This window comes from Linepithema humile, chromosome 1 (genome assembly GCF_040581485.1).
Source record: "Linepithema humile isolate Giens D197 chromosome 1, Lhum_UNIL_v1.0, whole genome shotgun sequence".
In the NCBI taxonomy this organism is placed as follows: Eukaryota; Metazoa; Arthropoda; class Insecta; order Hymenoptera; family Formicidae; genus Linepithema; species Linepithema humile.
In genome coordinates this window covers 29,400,499-29,425,800 of record NC_090128.1, presented here as the reverse complement: position 1 = coordinate 29,425,800, position 25,302 = coordinate 29,400,499, and the positions used below count along the sequence as shown (strand labels likewise).

At 38.0% G+C, this 25,302-nt stretch overlaps 1 protein-coding gene across 3 annotated transcripts in view; it reads right to left on the bottom strand.

Annotated features, from left to right (window-relative positions):
• Nucleotides 1-256: 256 nt before the first annotated feature.
• The window catches only part of wb (wing blister), a 201,028-nt gene continuing 175,982 nt past the window's right edge, over nucleotides 257-25,302 (bottom strand). For all 3 annotated transcript variants that reach the window (XM_067347603.1, XM_067347605.1, XM_067347604.1), the window contains 30 exons: nucleotides 14,636-14,742; nucleotides 13,768-13,951; nucleotides 13,047-13,402; nucleotides 12,530-12,727; nucleotides 12,256-12,426; nucleotides 11,963-12,126; nucleotides 11,618-11,752; nucleotides 11,160-11,415; nucleotides 10,623-10,794; nucleotides 10,047-10,268; nucleotides 9,502-9,755; nucleotides 9,269-9,380; nucleotides 9,049-9,193; nucleotides 8,592-8,904; nucleotides 8,269-8,429; nucleotides 8,006-8,144; nucleotides 7,599-7,836; nucleotides 7,218-7,391; nucleotides 6,937-7,103; nucleotides 6,609-6,767; nucleotides 6,383-6,531; nucleotides 5,690-5,977; nucleotides 5,360-5,528; nucleotides 4,701-5,120; nucleotides 3,954-4,136; nucleotides 3,436-3,770; nucleotides 2,704-3,010; nucleotides 2,115-2,553; nucleotides 1,540-1,908; nucleotides 257-1,250 (listed from right to left, as the gene is read on the bottom strand). In XM_067347603.1, coding sequence (XP_067203704.1) covers nucleotides 1,108-1,250; nucleotides 1,540-1,908; nucleotides 2,115-2,553; nucleotides 2,704-3,010; nucleotides 3,436-3,770; nucleotides 3,954-4,136; nucleotides 4,701-5,120; nucleotides 5,360-5,528; nucleotides 5,690-5,977; nucleotides 6,383-6,531; nucleotides 6,609-6,767; nucleotides 6,937-7,103; nucleotides 7,218-7,391; nucleotides 7,599-7,836; nucleotides 8,006-8,144; nucleotides 8,269-8,429; nucleotides 8,592-8,904; nucleotides 9,049-9,193; nucleotides 9,269-9,380; nucleotides 9,502-9,755; nucleotides 10,047-10,268; nucleotides 10,623-10,794; nucleotides 11,160-11,415; nucleotides 11,618-11,752; nucleotides 11,963-12,126; nucleotides 12,256-12,426; nucleotides 12,530-12,727; nucleotides 13,047-13,402; nucleotides 13,768-13,951; nucleotides 14,636-14,742 — 6,629 coding nt within the window. In that variant the 3' untranslated portion in view covers nucleotides 257-1,107. The remainder of the gene's footprint in view (nucleotides 1,251-1,539; nucleotides 1,909-2,114; nucleotides 2,554-2,703; nucleotides 3,011-3,435; nucleotides 3,771-3,953; nucleotides 4,137-4,700; nucleotides 5,121-5,359; nucleotides 5,529-5,689; nucleotides 5,978-6,382; nucleotides 6,532-6,608; nucleotides 6,768-6,936; nucleotides 7,104-7,217; nucleotides 7,392-7,598; nucleotides 7,837-8,005; nucleotides 8,145-8,268; nucleotides 8,430-8,591; nucleotides 8,905-9,048; nucleotides 9,194-9,268; nucleotides 9,381-9,501; nucleotides 9,756-10,046; nucleotides 10,269-10,622; nucleotides 10,795-11,159; nucleotides 11,416-11,617; nucleotides 11,753-11,962; nucleotides 12,127-12,255; nucleotides 12,427-12,529; nucleotides 12,728-13,046; nucleotides 13,403-13,767; nucleotides 13,952-14,635; nucleotides 14,743-25,302) is intronic.

Below are 25,302 nucleotides of genomic sequence, written 5' to 3'. Positions count from 1 at the left end.
AGCGAATGTCATGAATAAAATTTAATAACCCATTTGTAATGGACTTTTATTCTTCCGCGAACGGATGTACGCAGCGTGGCCTATCATCGATTGAATCTCAATGAAATGTTTTCTGAGAAATATATAGATTCTTCTCTTGCCAGATATTTAAAATTTTAACGTAAAATAACTATAAACAGTCCTCAAATTACAAATTCGTTAACGTCGCGTAAGGTAAACAAAGGAATGAGATAAATGTTTTGTAGAGAAATCAAAATGGGGTGAAGAAAGAGCAACAGACGTGCTTTCTTTTATTATATGTGTTTTATGCATAACAGCGGATGCGTTATTTGTTAATTTTTTTTTTTTGCATATTTATAATATATTACAGTTCAACGAGAGTATCGAGAGTACATATAAATATTAAAAATATCTTCCGCAGATCATCTTTCTGTGCGCGCGATTAAGGGACACTTCACTTTTATAGGGCACTTGCACGCATTTCTCGACGTCTCTCGATTGGGAAGTCGATTTTCGAAATGTACATACTTTACTAGAAGTCTACTGCTATAAAAGTACAAAACGTGATTGCGCGCGCGTGTTCTACTCTACTCGTCGTCTCGTTGACGCGACGATCGCAAGATCGATTCTACGATTAACGATAATAAATAATGGCTTTTAAATACTGATGTACAAATTGTCTGAGTCTTCCGGCGAGCAATTAAACTATATGGCAGTGGTATCGTTACTTACGCGTCCGCGTAAGTAGTCACCGTGTCTACGTACGTGGCGACGTGTATGACGAATATTTGTCCGTGCCATCATTCATCGCGGCGAGACCGACGCGCACGGTCTCTCTTTTTCTCTCTCTCCGAGAGTCACGACTAACAAAACGGTCTACGGTTTTAGCATCTTTTGGCTTTGTTAAGTCTTACGTGTTAGAAAACGAAAGAAGAAGAGAAAAGAAAAAACTCGTCGCCTGCAAATATATGGCACGTTAATCCTAGTGCGATTGCGAACCTAACGCGAACAGTCTTTGGAACTAAGAGGCAGGGTGATCTTGTCGAGCGAACCGGGCGCTCGGCCTTCCGCTGTGCCATAGTAATAGTCTTTTTCCGCACTCCGTCGTCATTGAACCGGGCAGGAGCTCAGGTGGATGTTGTGCAGCTCCGCCATGTCAGTCCAGTCTCGCCTCTCCCCTGCTATCATCACGTTCCTGATGCACCCGTTGAAGTGGTCCCGCGTTATCAGCGAGCCTTTTTGCGCTGTCGCTGAAAGCAACGAATCAACGTTCAAGATTCTCCCGTATTTTCTTCTTTTCTTTATTATATAAAGTGTTTTATGAAATGTGGACATCATTTTTCGAAATTTAACGTACAAAAATGTCGGAAGGAAAGATTCTATTAGCACTTGTTCTTAAATTGTACGCATTTTCGTTTTAATATTAAGAAATTCCGTCGTACATTCTCTTACATGCAAAACAAAACTCAATTAGTTTTAATTAAGCGTGAGATTTTGAATAATATAATTCGTATTAAATTGTTCATCCATATTGTTTACCTGGTATACCGCCTATGTACAACGGACCGGAAGCAGTGGAACCCATGATGTGATAATTGACGTTCGTGGGCAAGCCGTATTTCTGGTCTAGTTCGTCCACCTTGAGCGCCAGCTCCTCGTCATTATACACGGCCTGGATCCTGTGCCATCGATTGTCGCAGATCGCGTACGGACTAGCAAACCGCTGCTCCACGTACAGCGGATTGTTATCGCCCAGATCGCCCGACATGATCACCCTGCCGTTGTTGAGCTCCAGCGACAGAGACGGCGACCCACCGGGTGCACTGATCGACAGCAGCACGCCGGACAATTCCGATGTTCTGAACTCCAGTTGGAGCTCAAGTACGGCACCCAGCTCGAAGTTCTTCTCTGAAAGAACGTGACGTCTTGGTTCTCGTAAAACTCGAGGCAAAAGTTTCAGAAGATAAAAAGTGAATTTTTTTGTAACAATCGAAACATCGCGTTGATCTAAAGTTGAAATTTAACTTGATTAAAATAATTTTTTAATATCTAAGAGATAAGTGTCAACCCTTCATAAGTTTTGCCGCGCGTTTGGCGATAATTCTGTTACTTACGATAAACAGCGTACGCCTCGTCCTGGAAGTAAGCTCCGCTCTCTACGCTCGGGAAGCACTGGCCGACGTTGTAGGCTCTGCTGGTGGAGCCCACCATGTCGTAGATGTTTCCGTTGACCTTCAGGCCTCTGATACATCCTTTGAGCGTTTCAAGTTTAACGACCACTTGTTCCGGGATGGGCGTTCCGCTCTCCGGAAGACCGCCGATGTACATCATGGATGCCAGACCTATTCTCTTCGGCACTTTAAGGGTGCGCGGTGTCTGCGTGTCCACCAGCAAAGTGAGCCTCCTCTCGTCGTGGCTGATGACGACGTGATGCCAATTGCCGTCGTTGAACGGCGTCTTAAACAATATCTCTTTCCTCTGTTTGCTCTTCACCAGCAGAAGAAGCTGCCCGTCGCGGATGACCACCATTAGATAGTGCTTCAATCTGAGACCCTGTAAGATGTGCATTAGTAACAATAATTATAACGTTAATGAAGCAAACTTGTCAAATTCGGAGAATTCATAAATCATACTTCAATACAATTTTTTAACGAATTTGTTGATTAATGAAAACGTGATCGAATAGCGATGCAATTTTCTCACCGGAGTGATGAAGAGTAGTCCATTAGGATAGTAGGTCCTAAAATCGAACTCTATCGCGTACTTTTTCTCCCAAAATTTTTTAAAGTTGAGATAGAGCTGCGTGTGACTGTGCGGCTTGTCGCCGAATTTCAGCGCGCCCGGTTCCAGCGAGTAATAAGGCACCTTTTGGCATCCTTCAGGCTGCGTGGACATTCCTCGTGACAGCGATGCTGAGGGCGCGAGGCTCGGCGCCTCTTTTCCCATGCTTGGTCCGGAACGACCGATTAAAGCGTGATCGAAGTTAACGACATCGTCGAATCGAATGATTCTGGAAAACAATAAAATCACGTTTGCTGTAATTATTAAAACTGCATCGAGACTTCGATTGAGATCTTGAGACAATTATAAATATTCAAAATAAATTATTATCTAATTTTATAATTTAGGCCGGTATTCATAGTCTGTTCTTATATTCAAGATCGTCTTAAGCACGAACTTATATTCGCTCTCTTCGTCAGACACAATCTATGTGTGACGAAGAGAGCGAATATAAGTCCGTGCTTAAGACGATTTGGAATATAAGAACGGACTATGAATACCGGCCTTAGACATTTAATTAACGCTTCGATGAACTTGTGCGAATCTTTTGAGAATTTTTGAGTACATTAACGTCATTTGATAAAATAGAGCCGTGAGTCCGGTTTACGTTGACGGAAAAGACAATTAGTTTTGAGGATTAAGCTTCCTACTTACTCGTCATTGAAAATCACATCTTTGATAGCGCCGTACAGCGGTGTATTAGTGGAGATCATCTTCGTGTTATTGATGAGAGCTGGCAATCCACCGAAGAACAACCCTCCGTTCGAATCAGGAGCTTTGATTGCGACGCTTGTAGGCAATTTTCCCGTGGCTTGATACGCATCATCAATCCTCAGTTCCACCTCTTTTCTTTTCTTAATAACAGTAATCGAATGATATCTGCCGTCGTTGAAGGTGTTGTTCGATTGGAGAAGCAGCTCGCCTTTGCCGGCGCTCAAGCGGACTTGCACTTGTCCGTTAAAAATGCACACGGAATAATAGCTGTTTTTCTGAAAAAAAAAAAAAAAAGTTTAATGGTTTCTTGATAATTGTAACACGCAAATAAATTTTATCGTATAATAAATAAATCATATATATGCGAATAATATTTTGATGTAAAAGTTCTCTTTTTTTTCGATCTACTTTTAGTTCTATTATTTAATTCTTAATATTTTGTTTATTAATATCCTTACATTTGTTTCTGCATTCGTAGTCCCGCTCAGTCTGTCTTCTTGACCCTCGAATGTGGAGAGAAGTAGCATAGCTACTTCTTGCATGGTTCTGAAGGAGAAGCTGAGAACGGAATGGATCTTTCGCAAAGTATACGCAGGATGTTCGAGATATCCGTCGCCGTAAAATCCGATTATCCTCAACGGCTGCGGCAGAAGAATATATAGAATAATTTGAGAAATATCTAACTGTTTATTAAAAATAAAACAAGAATACAAAACAAAATAAATGTTAGAATTCTTACGGTATAGAAAAAATCGACTTTATCAGAATCAAATCGTTAAGTTATAAAAATTCGGTATAGTTTATTGCAAATTCTTTTCGATTCATACTAAGGCCAATTTACTCTAAATAATTACTTAGCAATCTCTCGTCACGTCTATACTTTCTCGGAGCTTCTTCACGACTCTTCGCGTAATTCATGACATCGCATAAGAACTCGATATCGATTTCCAAATATTTGATGCTTTACACAATAGAGATACTTTCACAAGTAAATTTACTTTTTACTTTATTGGCTAAATTAATAACTAATCTATGTGACGCCACAATATGTTATAATCATTTGCAAGATGCAGTTTATCATTTAGAAAATATTATATCTTAAAAAATTTAATTAAAAATTTAATTTATTACTTTTGACAGATTACGAATACCGATTTCTTTTAATTTTATTTTTACACCGATAGAAGAATAGTTTGACGACTCACCTTATTGCCACAACTGGGTTCCACCCCGTAATATTGCTCGGCCATCGGGTCGTAGCCTTCTTGCACTATGATATTGGCCATGCATCCGAGGAACGACACTTGCGAAGGTAACATCAACTTCTCGGCACGGAAGCTTGGTGGCAGTCCGCCGATATAATATTTGGCCTGCGCCAAATCCGGAATGTCTTCTTTCTTAGGCTGCGGCGTAGGCGCACCGATCCGCTTGTCGTTGTCCCCGCCGATGCTCAGGCTGCACTTCTCAATGTTCTTGCGAACTTGATATTGCCGGAAAGCGTCTACCTTTGTCCAGTTACCGGTATTGTACTTGTGAGTCGAGGACATCTCCATACTGACGTTTCCGCCATAACCGACATGGAGAATCACTTTGCCCTCTCGTAGGAAGATCATGATATGCTGGTTCTGTTTGTCATAAATAATACAATTATTGTAAAAATGAGGAAGTTGTATTAAAATGTATAATTATCAAGTTAATTTGATATTTTGATTTAAATGTGAACTGTATATAAAACTATGTTATTGTTTTTTAAGCGTGAATTATTATTCAAAATATAACGTAAAATGTTTACTATGAAAGAAGTTTAATAAATATGAAAAAAGTATTGAGAAAATATTGAGAGAAGATTTAAATAAATTCGTACATTATCTTTGTTGATGGCCAAAAATAGCAATGCGTTCTCGTCGTATGTTCGAAAATTGATCGAGACTCCAAACATATATTTATTGTATGGACCCGACGAGACTCTGTTCCTTACAGCATAGCCCTCGCCGTTGAAACTGTAAGCTATGTCATCTCTGGCATCTTCCGCTCTGTAGAATTGATATTATTGAAATTAAATAAATAAATAAAATACATGCGATGCGTTTGCATTAAATTATCAGGAATCTTGAAATAATAACGCAAGATTTACTGCACTAGAGATAAGCGCAACGTTGAAGAAAAATTTAGTTAATAGCTCTTAGCAAATTACCCTTCCACGCAGGCTTTGCAAGCCATATCCGGCGCGGTTGTGATAAAATTCCAAAGGCCGATCTGACTTCCGTCGAGGACCACTTGATGAATGCAGCCCGGAAGGCCATTAGTCGCTATCAATTCCGGCGGCCTTCTTTGCGACTTGGGAATACCTCCTATCCATACTCGGTCTGTAGGCAGAACGTCGAAGCGACCATACTCGGAGTTCGTCGAATTAATGACAGGGAGATACTTCCCGGATGTGGAAGTCTGCTTGCGCACGCTCAGCTTGCCTGTGTGTCGAGTTCTGAGGTTTTCCAGAAATATCGATTATTTGAAATTAATCAAGACATATTTAACACATTAAAGATTTTGTAAAAATATTTTTTTTCTTAATGTTACATTTCAATTGACAATTTATTTATATTAATTAATGAGATTCACATTCTATATTCACATATCGTGAACTTACAAGCACTAAGTCGTCCTTTTTATTGAATTTTAATTGTTTAAAAAACTGTTTTTACGTATCATTACGTATAAACAAAGCATGATTAGCTTAAGAGATGTATTTTTATTTGAAAGTATCTGAAAAGCCAAATATAATTTATAGAAAAATTAAAAATCTGTTTAAACCTTAAATTGCAAATAACTCTGAATCTAATTTTTAGACTTAGTGCTTTTTGTTTGCAAGCCCACAATATTATCTTACCTTTCAGCTTCGACCCGATACCAGAATTTGTCGTTCTGCAGATCGCCACTTTCGAGGATTTCAGGATGCGTCAGGACGCCCGTACCACCGCCGACATTCCACAGAAATCGCACTTTTCTGTCGATTATCTCTAATGCAACAAAATCGTCCTAAAAGTCAAAATATTACTTTACTTATAAGCAACTCATTGTATTTTTTAAATTCATATTATTATTACAGAACATACATTAATTCCACTTGGCAGATAAAATAAGGAACCATCTTTGCGCGATGTCGGAAGCGCAAATGTCATCACAATTGAAGTCGTCGAAGAGGACTGCAGTGTCGCCGGTCTGTACGAACGTATGCATTCCTTACCCTCCACCGATCTCACAGAAACGCGAATCTAGAGAATTTCAGGTGGAATTATTTGTTATTAGATTTAATAGTTGACAAATTAAAGACGCAATGCAAGCATCATTTCTAGTAATTGATTCTTGGCAATAAAGAATTTATATGGAATCAATTTTATTCAAAAATTTATGTCAGAATATTGGAATTTGAATTGTCGTTACCCCGTCGGCGGTATTGCGTGCCTCGGCGATTTTATCTTTAAGACTTTGCAGCTTTGCGGCTAATGTGTCATTCCACTTGTCAAAAGCAGCCTTCCGCTTCATCGCAATGTTTGACAAACTTATTAGCTTCGTGTCTGCTTTCTTAATATTGCTTAGCGCTTCTGACACTGAAATCAACATATTTCTATTAAGCGCTGATAATCTTAATATCATCTCATCGCTTTAATCTGGAACTCTTTAATAATCGTTGCTAAATGTTAAATATCAATAAAAAATGTTACATTTTTCGCTGGCCAGTCCGATCTTTGAATCGCCATCACGTTTCAATTCGTTTAACTTTGACTTTAGCCTATCGGTAATGCCTTGCTTGTAATCGTCGATCAGTCGTTGCGTGTTGCTTACTGATTCTGACACTTCATTGTTTTCGTCCAGGATATCCAACAGATCTTCATGTACTGATAAAAAAGAATATGTCAATATTGCTATCTAATGTTTTATTTATTCTGTGGACGCATCGTTTAAAATTTTTAACAATCCCTGATAACCAAACGTTAACAGTGTTGATTACATTTGATCAATTTGATCAAAATTGCTGTCAATCTGTCAATATTGCTAACATTTTGCTTACTGGGAGTGCTGCATAGTTTGTAACATAAACTTACGTTTTTTATTATTGTTTTGCAGTTCTCGCAATTTCACGTTTATCTCATTGTCTCTTATTCCAGTGCTGTTTAAGGTGTTCTTCAGCTTGAATACAGCTTGCTTCTGAGCCTCTAATTCGGTGTTCGCGTTTTTGACTAGTTTATCGTGCTCTTTCGCTGTTTCCCACTGCTGCGAAGACTTTGTCAATGCTTCCTTGGCGTCATCCAACAGGGATTTTTCTCCAGATGGAGGAAAAACCTTGAGAAAGAATTATTTATATTATTTTTTAAATTGCTTTTCATAACGCATCGCACTAAAGAAAATGTACATTCTAATGTTTTAGGCCTACCAAATGTTATAATATTACATTGTAAAGTATTATAAAAAACTACAGCTAGAATTCTAAGGAAATATGATCATTTTTTACCTTTCCGTGCACTTCTTCAACAATTTCGTTGGCTGCCTGCGCAATAATCTTCGCCGATTGTAGGTCATCGACGATGTTCTTGTAGACCTGGCTGGCTTTTAGAGGACTGGCTGCGATATCGCGTGTCTCAGCGAATAGACTGTTTAATAAAAATGACAAGTTGTGTTTGGTTTTGATAATGACATTATTCATAGCGACAATAACGTTATCAGCCGTTTTGAACTTAACGCGATTGCCGATTTAATTAATTATGCTAATCTCACCCAACATATTGGTCGACAGCACTGGCCAGATTTTTCGCATGTTGCACTGCCGGCATAACATATTTCTCAGTATATTCATAATTCAGTCGTTCCAAATGCTCCTCCTTCATACTCAGCTTCTCGGTCCAATGCGCCAGTTTGTTTCGTGAGTCCGGAAGGTCCTGGAAATTCGTAATTAAGAACAGATACAGATTAAGCATTTATAGCCATTTATTACTATATTAGGAGTGATAATTAATTTTATTTCTTCTATATTATTCATTTACAATTATTATTTTCAAGCTATAAAAGTGTATCTTTTTTAAGATATAAAAATATCATACTTGAATATTATTTTCCGCATCTATGAGCAAACCGCGAGCCTCGTCAACAAGTTTTTCTCCGTCGGTGAGTGATTCGTTCGTCTCGTCGCGCAACATCTCGATACGAACACATTGATTTTTGGTCTCGGCAAGTGTGCTGTTGATATTGTTGTATAAATTGTCATAGTTGAACAGCGTTTCCATGGTGTTTTCTATGATTCTTCTCATATCCTTTAGCTTTACCGCATAATCTTCAGCGTCATCTTGGGCAGCTGCCAACGGCTCGGTCGCGTTGTAAAGCGAGTTCAGCCATGATGTATACTTGGCAAATTCACTGGTTAATTCAGAAGAATTATTTATAAACAATGATTTAGGAAAAATTATATGTTCACTAAAAACTTATTAGATTTAAAAGAAATGTTTTTCCCGGTGTTCCAATTTTTATTAAAAGTTTCTCTTTAATTGAGGAAATACTCACTCAAGAAAGTCTTCGACTTCCATGGTCTTTTTAGTTATGTCGACAGACTTCAAATGATTTAAGATTATTTTCGCAGTTTTTAAAGCTTTCTTGATTTCTATTTTTCTATTGTTATTGGTGTATTGATTGAGTTGCGAAATCGTATCTGAAATTCAAAGATAATGTAAAGTAAAAGATTTATACTGTTATATAATTATTTTGACAAAGAGCATCGCAATACCGTCTATATCTCTTCTCAATTTATTCAACTCGATTTTTGCGGTAAAAATATTATTTTTCAAGTCGTTGCTCTTGATTCTCGACGTATCGGCATACTTCGCATGCTGGTTTACCTACAAATTAAAATAAAACAAAAGATAAAAAAGAATTGTTTAAAAAAACCATATAATTCGTTAATTTTCTTGAATATTAATTTATATTATAATATTTAGCATTTATATTAGAATAACATACACTTCTCAACATAACTTCGACATCTTCCATGAATTTCCTGTATTCGTGCCAAGGTACTTTCTTCATTCTTTGCTGTAGACGAGTTCGCAGCTCCAACTCCTCGAAATATAAAGTCGCATTGGTGTCGATATACGTCAGTTCTTGCCACGGAGGTGGAATGTATCCGTCTGCTATATGGCTGGTTCTCGCGGCCAAATCCTCAGACAGCATTGCGGTGGTGTCGAGTAGAATCCCCGTGCAATTGTCATTGCACGCTAACAAATAACGTCGAATAATATGATAAAACAGTTTGCAGCAGTTACAATCAAAGATTAATAAAATAAACAACGTGCTAGATGCTATGTCAATTAAGAAAGTCAATTTTGTTATTAAATTCTTTAATTTTATAAGTAAAAAAATAAACAATTATATAAAATAATATTTATGTAACAAATAGGGAATTAAATTAATTGTGAATACACTTAAAATTATAAACGTGTTGACATGGAAATCCAACATAATTTGAATCAATATGGCATACAAGTTAAATATGCGAATAAACTTACAAGTGCAAACATCGTTTATGTAAACATGACGATACGCTGTGCACTGAGAGCAATCCCTGCCGGTAGAGTTAGGCCTGCATTTGCACTGTCCCGTTTTGCTGTCGCAAGCGTCGCTCAAACTTCCTGCCAAGTTGCAGTTGCACGGAACGCATTTACCGTCCGGAAGACCAGGAGAGCCGTAATAACCGTAGGCGCAGTGTTCGCATTTTCCACCGACGTAACCTGCGGCAAGTAGACGGCGGATGTACAGAAAAAATAAAAAAAAAAAATAAAATAAACGGATGCGGGCAATTAATGTCGAGAATTTTAAATAACATACAATTTCGATATTACAAACGAAATTGACGTATTGCTATTTGTTGGATATTTTCGATATTCTAAGATCAAAAAATATTCAAGTAAATTACATGGAATGTATATATATCATAAAATTAGAAATCACATACAAATTAAAAATTTAATGTTTCTATTATCTATGAAGAATTGTTGAGAGATAAATTAAGATTTAGGATATTAAAAGAAATTAATAAAGTATATGTTTCTTTTGTAAATTTTGTATTATCTCTTTTCATATACCTGGCTTGCAATGACAAATGGGTTCATTGTCCGCGCGAACCACGCAAGTACTGGAAAACCTTTTATCGACTTGCGGGCAAGGACACGGCTTACAGCCTCCGAAATCCGGATGACCGTAGAAACTTTCAGCGCAAACGTTGCAGTGTGCACCAATCGAGTTCTCTCTGCAGTTCTGCAACACATCGGTTTTCGATATTAAAAATTGTTCAAACATTAACACTTTTTCCAATAAATCTATATTATTTTGTTTTATCTTTACACTACTAAAAAAAATTATTTACAAAACTAATTTATTTCTTTTCTTTAACTTCTATTAAAAAATGTTTCAGTTATCATTTCTGCAACAGTTATTCCTAAAAATTGCATATTGTAAATAAAAAAATGTATAAATCTGCATAATGCAGATTCAAAGTAAAAAAATTTATCTTGTTTCAACTTCAACCCATCTTGCACACTTGTCTCCTAGCACACTTCCTGTCGCGTTATCATCTGCATGAATAGTGTACACTTGTAAGAAAATGTTTGCGTAATGCTTACCAAGCAATATCCTGTCTCCCTGTCGCACACCTCGGATCTGCTGTTGCACTGGCAGCGCTTAGCTTGTCCGACAAGATCGATCACGATGGTGGACGTGGCGGTGGTGTTCTTGTACCACCTGTAGAAGCCGACACTGGGGTCCTGGCAGGACGTGCCGTTGTATTCCTGCGGACATTGGCAGATCTCCACTCCAGTCGCCAGCGATGGTGAGTGCGTGGGCGTCAGGACGGCGGCGTCGAGAGATGCCTCCAGAAGCCTAGACAAGACGCATCAATTGAGCAAAATATTGTTAAAAGTGTCTATTTTTGATAAGATTTATATAGATTTGCACGTCGAATGAGAGAAATTTTTATTTTCGCAAATTATTTCTTTATCAAAAATTGTGTGTGTAAAAGTGAATATTAAAAAATAAATATATTCGAATCAATTTTATTTTGTACGATGTATTCGTCACATACGTGGTTTTCGTAAACTCGGCGTTGTCCGAGGCTTTCACAAGAATGTACTGCAGATTCTGCAATGCCACCATCAGTACTTCCCTGGAAACTTTGTAATCTGGCCTATTTTGTAATTGCCACAGTGACTCGTGGAACCTAAAATTATGTTAAGCGTATATTTTAATTGCACAGTGTAACGAGAAAAGTTTCAATAAATTGTTTCAAAAATTCTGTAATGCAACAAATCATTCATTAAGTTTATTTAATTCTTATGTGATATAGAACTGCATACTTCTTTTCTCTGTTTTCAATTAATTGCATTATATAAACCACTACAATTATTAACTATTTCGAAACTACGAATACCTGACTTCGTAGCGATTATCGTTCACCGGCAGATGCAAATAATATTCCAAGACAATCTTATTGTTGCCTTGTAACTGCACCACGGGATATCGAAGATTCGATCTCAGAGGTATTCCACCTTCCGTTAAGGTTTTAAAGCGTAAGAATCCTCCATAAGAGACGACCTTAAAAGATTCATGTACATAAATAATGTTTTAATATTAAACTTAAATGTAATGTTATATTAAAATGCATCTAGAGTTACTTTTTAAAGAATATTTAGAACATTTGTGCCGATCAAACTGAAAAATTACCTTATCGCCCAGAAAAGAATCTGGCAGTTTCCAATATAAAGGATAATTGTAATAAAGGTTGAAGGGCAATGTGACGTCACCATCGGACTCGGAGATTACGGAGAGCCCGTTTGTCACGTTCAAGCCACCGTTCACCGTTGATAGTATAATCGTGGAGTTAAAGTTCATTATCTGCTTAATAATATGGCAATTAGATGATGGTAACGTGTATTAAATATTGCTCGATAAAATTCATCAATTTTCGTTAAAATTTGTCAGCTGAAACAGATCTTACCGTTACATCTCTGGCTGTATCATTGATATAAAGAACACGAGGACGTGTCAATCTGTGTTGACCCCAACTGAGTCCAGCCTGCTGACACAGTGTACTTCTACCGAAGCAGAAGCACTCAGTACATCCTTTGATGTTATCCGCCGCGAGACCGAATGTACCTTCCTTGCATTGATTGCACTGTCGTCCGAGCACCAATTCCTCAAAAATTATTTTTCAGTTAATGCCAAAAAGTAAATAGACATATAATTTCAAAAGTTAACTATATCAATTTTCGAAGAAAAGTCGCAAATTCGAAAATAATTCCCACAAATTCTTCGGTTGTATAATTTTTAATCAAAATCTTATGCAGAGAAAAGTATCGATTTGAAAAATTCATTTTACATCTTTCATAATTTATTGTACAATTATAACGGATTAAAAGCTTCTCTCTTAATTTCATTTCTTACTTCTTCATGAATTTTTCATATTTTTTTTTTTTTTATATTAATACATTTTCAACAAGTTATCTCCGTCTCACCTTGCAAGGACACTGTCCTTTGTCGTTGCATTCGCAGACACCGTCTCGGCACTGCGTTGTGCCGGCGATATTGCAACCGCAGGGTCGACACCGTGGATATCCGTAGTAACCCTTGGCACATCTCTCGCACCTGAGCCCGTCGTAGCCGATTCTGCACGGACACTGGCCTTGACGGTCGCACTGAGTCCGTGTGGCACCCAGAGTACAGGCGCAGGGTTTGCAGCCGACACGCGGCACGAGGTCCCACGCATCAGGCATGCATCGGTCGCAGTGCTCGCCGTAGGTCAAGCGGGGACACACGCAACGACCGGTGTCGGGGTCACACACGTGACCGGGTCGCACACATGAATCGCACACTGCGGGGAATGAATGAAAGTTCTCTCGTTTGCTGCTCAGTTCGTCGAGATTTTATGGAGGTAATAAAGAACGCAGGTTGAAAATTGATTGAAAGGAATGAATCGTCCAATATCGCTCTTTGTACAATTTTAAAACAATTCGCAAAATATAATATAGCAGCTCATTATTAAAAAAACAAATTATTTGCAAAGTCTCGAAGATGCGCGAGTAAAAATAGCAAAGTACTACTTATTGTCTAATGTGAAATTTAATAAAGAAAATATGATTTGTACATAAAATTTGTTGCGTGAATGAAAAGAATTGCAAAATATTTAATAACATTATCAAGTATTATAAATGTCTGTAAGATAGTGATTTAGCTCACCTTGACAACCATGCGATGAAAATCCGTAATATCCAGACAGACAAATGTCACAACGTGAACCGCCTACACCCGGCTTGCAATGGCATTGTCCTGTGTCGCCGAGGCAGGATGCGTTGTAGGATCCCATAGGATCGCAGCCGCAAGGCGCACAACCTGCTCCCGATGCCAATCCCCAGTAACCACTCTAAATAAATTTTATTAAACTTAGTGAACACTCATCGCATTCGAAATACAAATGCAAGATGTACAGATCATCGCAGAATTGATTAATATTCTTCTAAAAGTTACACTATTAATAAATAATAAATGGAACATTCTAAATGTCGATCGTAAGTTGGAGAACAAAACTGTCTTATATCACAAGTCAGGTTAAAATATAGTATCTACGATTATCGCAAAGAATGTATCAATTCTGCGATTTGACGTGACCACCGATTACGACAGACAATATGATTTATTACGGCTGACTTATGCGTGGCGGTATCACTGTTGCATTACTGAGTTTTTTTTCTTTCCCGATATTTTATATCCGTGGTTGTGTGCAGTTATGGAGTAGTACATTTGTCTTCGTTATTAGATACCTGCCTAGATAATGTAGCAACGTTACAGATGACTGAGTTTATCTCAATCGACATTTAATATTGTATCGTAAACTTGACTCTCTCTTTCCGACCTGCATCTTACTATCACCAATTGTCTCGCTTGACTTAAACATATAAATCTATCGTAATTTATAGAGATAAAAGTGCGAAGAAAAGTAAAGAAACTTTTTAATTGATTTGTTTTTAATTGATTTGGGAAGCAAAAAAATCCCTTTATTTTGTTGTGGAATGTATATATTACATTATACGATAAAAAAAAGTCTTACCATGCATTCGTTGCACTGCCTGCCGACTACCTGGGGTTTGCATTGACATTGTCCGGACACAATATCGCAGACAGAGCTCATGGAACCCAAGTTGTTGCAACCACATCCTGCAATCATACGAAAATTACGTCTTAAAAATAATAATTTATTAATTTTAAAAACGGCCGTATCTTAATAATTAATAAACTCTAAGCAAATATAAAAATACGCAGACATTTAAAATATTGCTCTTTTAAAAATGAATGATATTAAGTTAAAATGACTGCATTTATTCGAAGACGACAACGCTAATAATTTTCAAGTGTCAATGATTTCTATTGTTTCACTCTCAATATGAGATTTTTCAATAGAAGGGATGATAAAGGAGCTGCAAAATTTTTGAAGCGACGAAAGCCTTAATTAGACGATCACCGAGCAGGCATTGACAAGCGTCGACAGCGGTCTCATCAATAATTCATACAGCATTATTCTCGCTTTCGCGCTAATTGCGCATAACTGATGAACGCTTATGCCGTTTCCAATCGATTTATGCGGCACGAATTCTTTTTCGGGTGCCGTGTAATAAATCCGCGGCATGATCGACGATGCTCGCGCGTATACGCGCGGCTCGTCGATTTCGTTCGGCGCGTGGTCACGCGTGAGCGGCTTGTTTATGCAGTATCGAGCGGATTTTGCAATTAGCGATGCCGTCGCTGCGAGCGCCGCATTGTATTCAAATGCCGCAGACGACGGCTGTCGTTCTCGCACAAGAGGGACTGTCGCCCCGTAATGCCGCGGAAATTATAAATTATGCATGGTCGCATCGAGTATCGTGGTTGCCTCCTATTGATTTCCTATTAACGATGGCCCTTGCAAAGGGATTGCGCGCGAGAATTGATTCGATGACGCAATTGCATGTTTACACGCCGCTGTAGTTTGATTGAATGCCGAGAGACATTCATACGTGATTATCATGAATAATAAAAAATGAATAATACCTGTAAGAGCCGTACGATGTATACAGTGAAAAATACAAGTTATTTATCTGTATAATATTTCTCAAAGAATTAAATCCTTTTTTAAGAATTCAAAAAAGTTGTCACGAATTCAATTAAGTTCTTTGAAGAATGCAAATATGGCTTTTAATGATTATAAATGTTATTAATTCACGCATTTAACACTGAGGACTCTATCAATCTTGTTACAAGACATTATACAATGTATCTACAACATAAATATTCGAGTGAAATGAATAATTCACGTTTGTTTCTCTATTAATCATGTCACATAAAGCATTATTCCTAAATGATTATGTGCACAATTCTGTTGTGTGAATAATTCTGTTGCATAATTGAATAATAATTATCTTGTACGAGAAAAAAAAATCAAAGTCTCGACAATATTATAATACCGCATCATTAAATCCAATCAAATTACAAGTCATCAAATATTAAATAAAAATAATTATTCGCACGATTATGTGCAAACAAAAATTTTTATATTATGAAATTCAATTTATATGTAAATAATTTTTAAGTAAATAAGTAAATTATATGAAAGAAATTCGTCAATCAAAGTGCACATAAGACCAAAGACTGGTAGCTATTGTTGATATCATATGAAAACATGTGCAAACGCATTACATGCAGTAATGCGTTGATAACATACAATATTTCATTGACTCACTCTTGATCGAGAGTTGAATAAAATTAGCAATTCTGACAATTAATTAATGATTCAATAATCAAGAAGCCAGTTAAGATGTTGCAAAGACTTCTTTGCTGCACATTATATATTGTAAATTTCAAGATTATACTGCCATCTTATCAATTACTTTAGAGAAGATATCACAAGTTTCTAATTAAAATGCACTTTGAGGTGCAAATAGAAATACTTATAAGACCATCAGTGCTAAGAAGCAAAATATTTTATTTGATATACGATTAAATTCTTATTATCTAACTTTCTAAAATAATTCTCACTTTCTATATTTATTCGTGTACAATATAAAAATTATAATAATTTAATACAAAAATGAAAAAACCTTTTTGCATACATGCGTGGTAGAAATTTTTGTGTTGTGTTTTATTTATTCGTGTCAATTGCAAATATGTGATATCTCTATCCAATTCATTAAAAAAAGCATGAGAAGTCAATACTTGAATGTATCGAAAGTCTCGAAGTGTATTGTTTTCCGCGACGCTGATTGGTTATCTCGATTATTCTGACAGTTTAATAGTTTAACAGTAAAAGTTATTTAAAATAAAAAATATTTTATTAAAATATCTAGATTTCATAATTATTAAATTATTATAATAAGTACATGCGCGTGGCGCGAGCCTGTATTGTTCTAGTATTGTTAAAAAATGCCGAAATTATTTTTATACGCAGACAAATAACTGTTAAAGTGTGCTTTTAAAAATAATGTTTACAAAAATATTATAAAATATTAAAATATTCTCTATTTTACGAATCTTCAAGATTAAATTTAAAACATTAAAAACTGTTGTTATTGAGCAATACAAAATGCAAACCAATAATCCGGGGTCTCTTAAACAAAAAAAATCGACATTGATTATGCCATATTTGAAAATAAATCAGATGGATAAGTGCACTGTAATAATAATTTTTTAATGCAATCAGTCAATTAAATCTATTTCTTTTTGCAATCGGTATAACAATTGCATTTAGGACAGATATATAAATTCGAAAAAATACATAGATTTTTTTTATATACATAGCCCTCCTAATTTGAGAAATTTTACTCGATGCATAATAAAAATACATAAATATATTATTTGTGCATTATTTCTCATAAAATATATTCGTGTAAAGAATACATTGTAACGTCTCTTTTACTGACAATAATACTTGGGATGAGATATTACCACGTGTTTTGATAATTGTTAGCTAGGTTTGACCGAAACGTTCTGCGCTATACATGTAAACGGTTCTCTCTGTTGGTGTGTAGAAACCGCAGTGTACACTTCTGCCATCACTGAGTATTGTATTTAGTTACACTAGTCCAGTCACTTTAAACGGACAGAATGTCTCTACCAATTATAACTGATAAGACTGTGTAGAAATATTATACAAAAGAGACGGATTATATAGCAAAATGCACATTTTGCGAACAAAGATATTATTATAAAAACACGGAAAACTTCAAAGCACATATAAAAAGTCAACATAAAGAAATTTCGGAAGACCAAGAAATTTCGGAAGACATAGAAAAGAAGAAACTAGTACGATGGAAGTATTGCAAAAATTTAGAGAGATACTCTTTACATTGTGTTATCTGTAATACATATGTTATACCTACATACGAATGCGTAGAACATCATTTAAAGTTGCATTCTGAAGAACAACGAAACAATTATATATATGGAACAGATTGGACATGGAGATTTTGGACAGAAAAAAATGATAATGTAGTGGAATGTCATATCTGTTATAAAGATGTATCTCTTTCTCTTTCCAATTCTTTGGATGATCATACAAGAATGAACCATTTGGACGAAGTGAAATATACGCAAAAAGCATACGACACAGCTTGTTCGTCAGAACGTGTTACATCGCTTGAAACGGACACAATGTTTGAGTCACTAAAAAATTATTTTAAATCATTCCACTCATTGACGTAAAATGCATTATTTGTAATGAGAACGTTTTATTTTTATCTAAAAGATTAGAAGAATATTTACGCTTCAAATCTGACAGCAATTAAAAAGACATACATCTCAGAGTTGGCTATAAAAATATGCACCAAAAGTGATGATTTTGAAGTAAAACATAACATTTGTTACACAGAAACATATCTATTGCTATTACAACTCATTTCAATCACCATATTAAAGATGAACATCATTTAGCAAGCCAACTAAACTAAATAAAAAAAAAACAGTAAGTTTTATTGATATTATTATTAACATCATTATAAGTAAATAATTTTTCATCTTTTTCAAATCGCGCTTAATTTATTAAAAATATACAATATAACGATCGTACCAAAAACAAAATGATTATTTATCATGTAAATATTATAATTATCTGTACAGATTTATCCAGAAGTTGACAATGGAAATGATGATCCAAGTAGCATCACAACCAGCAATAATGACATTCTTGATTTTGACAATTATAATTTACTATAAGATATACACAAGAAAAGTGGCATACATATATCTGACCTATAATTTTTTGTTTTATGTTTATAAAGTTAAGAGTATAATGACCTATGTTATAGAAAACAAAATTACATTTTTTAAATTTATTAATTATAATTATAATTATAATTTTTATAATTTCAGAAATTCTACTTTATAAATTTAATTTTATAAATTTAGTAAATTTAATTTTATGTATTATAATTATAATTAAAAATTTTACTTATGTGCTCTGTTTTAAATTTGTAAACTGAAACAATTTTAGTAAAATAATCATCGACTTCTCTGTAAAGACAAAATTATCAATAATTAATATAACAATTTAATTTCAAATATTTAATTTTAACATCATTTTCAATATATTTTTATGTTTATGTATTTTCATTACTTTTTATGCTTTATATAAAATAAATTTATTATTATAACTTCTGTGAAAATCTCCCAAATGTATCATAATATACATATTAATTGTCGATAAAATATATCAATTTAAATTTCAAAATTGTATTTATTCAAAAATGTTTATATGAAATATAATGTATTCATCATAATTACAAATAAATTCATTATAAAAAAGTGTCATTTCATTATTTGGAGATAGAATACTGTAGGAATTGTTTATTCTTGCATCAATCATGGCATTTTGCATCATTTTTATAATTCACAATGAGCGGCAGCGGAGTCGTATACAAGTGGATCTATAATATACAAAAGTGCATCTAAATTATAACAGCGTTTAAAATAATTATTTGACAAATAATTATTATACACACTAAACTTTTACTCATCTTTCTTTAATGCAAATATCTAATAACAGAATTATATATTTTTGTCCAATAATCAAAATATTTAAAATTGCAAGTTTTTTACTAAATATTTCAAAGTTACTATGTGCGTTTACATTACGTATCACTTTACGTGCAATATCTTATAAATAATAGATAACAAATAAATGATTGTATATATACTTACCGCAAAGTTGCTCCACCTGTGTCCAATGCTCTTTCTGAATCTCCCTCTTCTTTCTGTTCTTTTTAAAGGCCTTCAAGGCACTCACACGCATTAACAACGCAAATACAAAAATCGCACAATGTTTTAAACAGCACTCACGACTTGTACTTTCTCATAATAGAACAAAACTAACTCGCACGAAATATTGTCACACTGATTGCACTTTCGACATTCTGCCTCTTCCGTAACAAGTAACGACGGAAAGAGTAAGATTGAAAACTACGGAAAATAATAAGCAGAGCACTTTTGAAGAGGACAACGTGCCGATGCAGAATGATGTATCTTGTACGAAGTACTACCGTACGAATAATAAGAGTGCAATGAACATATTAGAGATAAAGTCGAATTGTTCTTGATATGTTTATCTCTTATTAAGTGCACGACGATAGGGGAAGGTGGGGTAAGACGGACCGCGGGGTAAAATGGTCCATTTGCTAGATCTTATTAGTACTGTGACGTGACTTTTTTTGACGTCCGTCACAAGGGCGAGAAAGCCCGATCGAGGAGGGAAATTTGAGGTCGGAGACCCCACCGCGGGGGGGGGGGGCGACGACCTCTCCCTCTTAATTCCTTTTTTTGGAGATTTTAGATTTTGCGTTGTAGCGAATTAAGCGAGTCGTGGTGAGTGGCCAAACTCCCATATTGTGAATTACCGTGGAGCAGCCTTCGTGGGACCTGCGAGGGACTCAGCAGGCAGGACGACGGAGGCCCGGACGGCGTGCAGACGGATCCAGGATAAGGGCAAGTAAAAACACCCTTGCCAATATCATTCGATTCCAGACACAGTCGCTACCGCAGTTACGATTTCAGATACGGAGCATATCGAGGCCGGTGAACGCACCGAGAGAGATGACGCCCGAGAGGGAAGCGCGCTCTCACACGCCGAAGACCCGGGGTGGAGTACCCGAACAAGGAGCTGTTGTAACGAGCCAGAAAAGAGGAATCCGGTCGGAACCTGGCCAGTTCACGACCGATTCAAAGAAGGCTCGGATCTGGAAACGGAGAAGGCCACGAAGGGCGTTAACGGCAGCTGCCAAAAGAGAGAGACCGGGGTCACCTCGGAAAAGCGTCACCGAGGACCGAAAAATCGAGGAGCGACGCGAGGATCGAGATCGCTAGAGATATCGAAGGATCAAGTAGCGCTAATCGATAGCGCGGATCTACATGCGCAGGACGATGCGCGGAAGGTCACCGCTGTCCGGCGAGCCTCGCTGTCGTCACTGTTCGGCGAGTCGGCAACCTGGGCGAAACCTCGAGGACTACCACGGGCGTACCAGCGATTTGTAAGGCCACCACTTCGACTTCGCGGTAAGAGCGGTATCAGTAGGCGGCCCGAGCCTCGCGGAAATAAGAACCCGCCTGCGTTGCGTGAAAGTGTATTAAGAGTACCGAAATGTCTCGCGATATGTTGCGAGGTTAGATTTAGGCCGGGCCCCGCTGACTACCGCTTCTATAGAATAAGATTTCACCATGCTATCCCCCTCGGGGCTGCCGAGCCGACAGTCGTTTTGCATTAATTAATGTCTCTCGTTCATGAATGATAATTTCGCGTCTATTGATGTATTGCTGTACCGAGTGTTAGAATTGTGGAGTTAGCCTATCGCGTATCTCTCGCCTCGGCTTTCGGTCGAGCGTTTACATTCAGAACCGTCAGAATAATACTGAGATAGAGTTCGTATTGTAGGCTAACCGTTATGAAGAAAGATTGAAGTAGAGCTAATTGTAACAACCGCACCGAATGAAAGTTACTGAATTTGTACGCCGAATCTTATACCGCGTGAGGCGGAAGTACGCGGATTTCCGCGAGTTGAACAGTGAAATCATAACGCCTCTCACTGAAATAAAACATGTCTCCACTCCGCGGAATTGTTAAGACGCCCGTCACCCGGCGTCAATCTCATTTAATCTAATTTATAATTAAATGTTATTTGTTACTGATTAGTGTGTTCTTAATAACCGTTTATTTCAGACTCCTCTCTCCAAACCAGGTTAGCATCTCTAAAGAACCTCGCCCCTCTGCCATTTGTAGAGTGGGCTAGTCGCGCTTATTGCCGTTGCTCTTTAAAGCAAAAATTTGACTCTAACGTAATTTGTTCGTGTGGCGCGTTAATCCGCGCCTGGCGCCCAACTATAAGTTTCGCGATAATTACTAAGATCTATAAAATAGAGCAACGAGGTTTGACACGCTTACCGGCGGGTGTACTTCTGCCCGACGGAAAAGTCGTCGCAAATTTTTGGCGCCCAACGTGGGGCCCGAGATTAAGAAGTCGTAATAAATTTAAAGATAATTTTGAGATTTTGGAGAGAGAGAGAAAGAAAATGAGTTGAAATAAAGAATAATATTGAATATCAATGATTATATGTGGATATTTGTGTTATATGTATATTGCTGTATGTCGCTATTTTGTGTAATCCGTTTCTTTCAGGATATATTCTTTTTATTTATTGTTTTTTTTTCTGATTGATTTATTTGTGTATTGTGGGTGGGAAAAATATTAAGATAACGTATACAGCGGTCCGAAATTAACGCATTTCCACCGACCCCTAGTGAATGAGCGCGATCCCGAGGGAATCGTGAATTTTGGTGCTACCGTGTGTATAGCGCGTCGCGCGGGGTAGCCGCTCGCGTCGGAATTCCACACAGCTGTTTTTCTGCCGCGCTATTGTGTTGTGCGTGTGTAGCGGCGCGCTGATGTAAACATCGCGCGCGGATGAATAAAGTCCGTTCATAATAAGACGACGCGAATCTGAGTTCGTTCGTGTTATGACCATTGAATAGAGATTACGAGTAACGTGTCGCGATCCTTACCGAAGTACGTCGAATAGATAGGGGGGGAACTTTTGGTGTAGCTTTTTGGTGATTTCGTGTATATTCTCCTTATCGACGACGTTTTGTGCGTTTTTCGCGGTGAATAGAGTAGCTTGAGGGTTCGCCAGTAATAATCGCGCTAAATAAGGGCCGATATTCCGAGCGAGACCTTGATGGCTTCTTAGTAGCCGCGTATAAGCCTCAAAATAAATATTCGGGAAGTTCGCGATACGATAACACGCTTATTAGTAAGTTGTGATTGAGTACATTAGAGCGCGTGTTTACCGTTTCGTTCCTATATTGTTTGGCCTTCGTGAAGAGTCTAGATAATAGTTACCTTAATAAAGGCAAATAAACTTTTAAATTGACCAGATCTCTTCTCGCGTAGGATTCGTTCGCTTAGTGAGAGAAAATTTTTTTTTTTTCTTTCTTCTACTTTGTGAGGATTTTTTTGCTTTTGCTGGAATCTCTCTTGCGTTCGTGAGGATTTTTTTTTTGCGTTGGGCCTAATCTACCTTCCCCGTACCGTGAGCTCTGTGGTGCTCTTCAGTAATTATAGCGATACAGTCGGAATTTTTTTTTGTTGTGTGTAAAGAATAGTTTTTTTTCCGTGTTGCATAAAACTATATCGGCAAGATGACCGAACCCAATACCTCCTTTAGTTGGATTAATGCGCTTACTCAGGACGCTCTTAAAGAACAGCTTAAAGAAAGGGGTCTGTCGATTAAGGGAATAGTGCCCACGCTTCGCGAACGTTTGCTCCGTTACGAGGAGGCGGTACGAATCGGGCGTGATCCCATCCGGACACCAGAACTCACCGCCTCGTCCGGGGACGAAGCGGAGGAGGCTACCGAGATGAAGGAAAGCCTAATCTCACTTCCGCCTACGTCACGCTTAGGACCAATAGCTAGTCGCGGGACTAGAAACCGTAATAATAATAACTCCGCTACCGACGTCTATAATATAATGAGGAGATGGAACCTCAGTTTCTCAGGGGCCCGCGGGGGCGACGCGGAAGCATTTCTGATCCGTATAGAGGAAGGGCGTGAATTAGTCCCCGTAGGGGACGAAGATATTTTTAAGTGTCTGCCCTTCTTCCTAACGGGAATCGCCCTCCACTGGTTCCGAACGAATAGGGGTAGGTGGCGGACGTGGAAGGCCTTCGAAGAGGCATGGCGTTCTCGATTCGGCGACCCGGATTTCCAGTTTGCGCTTAGGGATGAGATATTGCGAAGAACGCAGGGTGAGAATGAATCGGTAGCCGACTATCTCACGTGCTTACAGGCTTTGTTTAATCGTTTAGACCCGCAATGGCCTCTACAAGAGCAGCTCAATTACGCGCATAGGAATATGTTGCCGCGGTTGCAGGTGGCAGTGCACCGCGAAACTATTGACGATTTTCCGTCCTTAGAAAACTGGGCAGCGCGAGTAGAGCGTAGTTATAGCGTAGCGAAGAATTTTAGAGCCCCTTCGGCTCCGGATCGCTCCATGTTTCCCGAGTTAGCTTACCGCCCGCCTAAAGGCGTCTCTAAATCGGCAACCTCGGTCAGTGCCGCGGGACTTACCTTACCGGGAGAAGCGGTAAGGAGGAAAGGCGTGAACGCGAGAAGCCCCGGTAAAAGATAGAGCAAAATCGCCAAAGGCGGCGGGAACTAGAGACAAAACGGGAAGCTCGTCAAGATCCAAGGACGCCGCTGAATACCCGAGTAGAGAGTCCGACCTTAAATGTTGGAATTGCGAGAAAAAGGGACATCGCTCGCGAGATTGCACGGAGGAGCGGAGAATGCACTGTTACCGTTGCGGAAAACCGAAACATACGGTTCGGACGTGTCCCACGTGTTCGGGAAACGAGACCGAGAGTCGGTAGGGCGGGCACTAGCGACTCTGAACACCGCTACCGAGACCCGCGAGAAAAATTTTTTCACGCATACCGCCCACTCGTACGTTACCTTAAACCCAATAAAGAAACCCTCTTTACAATATCTTACTATTTATATTCAGGGGCGACCTTTAGCTGCGTTAGTGGATTCCGGATCGAGCCGTACCTTAATGGGAAACGAAGGTATTAAGATAATTCGCGCCTTAGGAATACCGATAGTACGGGACGAAACAAGCCATATCAGGACGGCGAACGGACAAATCGCGACAATCGGCCAAAGGGCCGACCTACCGCTTCGACTTAGGGGCGCTACACGTACTCTTTCCGTCGGACTCCTTAAGGAATTAGCTGTCCCGTGCATCGTTGGAGTGGACTTTCTCCACGAATTTAGATTAGGCATGGATTTTGCTACCTCTGAGTGGTACTTCGCAGATAGGCCGGAAATTAGGTCTTGTTTTGATGCCGCGGATGACGCAAAGCGCATATGTAGCGGGCTACCGGAGCTTACAGATAAACAGCAACAAAGGCTTGAGAATTTCTTTTTGAATAAGGTACCGAAAGCTACCGAGAACCCGGGAGTCACGTCCCTTACGGAACATCGTATAGACGTAGGACAAAACCGGCCCATAAAACAGCGTTGCTACGTGGTTTCGCCGCGAGTACAGGAAGCGATCAGAGAGGAGGTAGACAAAATGTTAGCCGCGGGGGTAATCGAACCTTCCTACAGTGAATGGTCGAACCCCATTGTAATGGTAAAGAAACCTACGGGAAAATATCGGTTCTGTCTAGATTTCCGTAAAGTGAATAGTATCTCGAAAAAGGA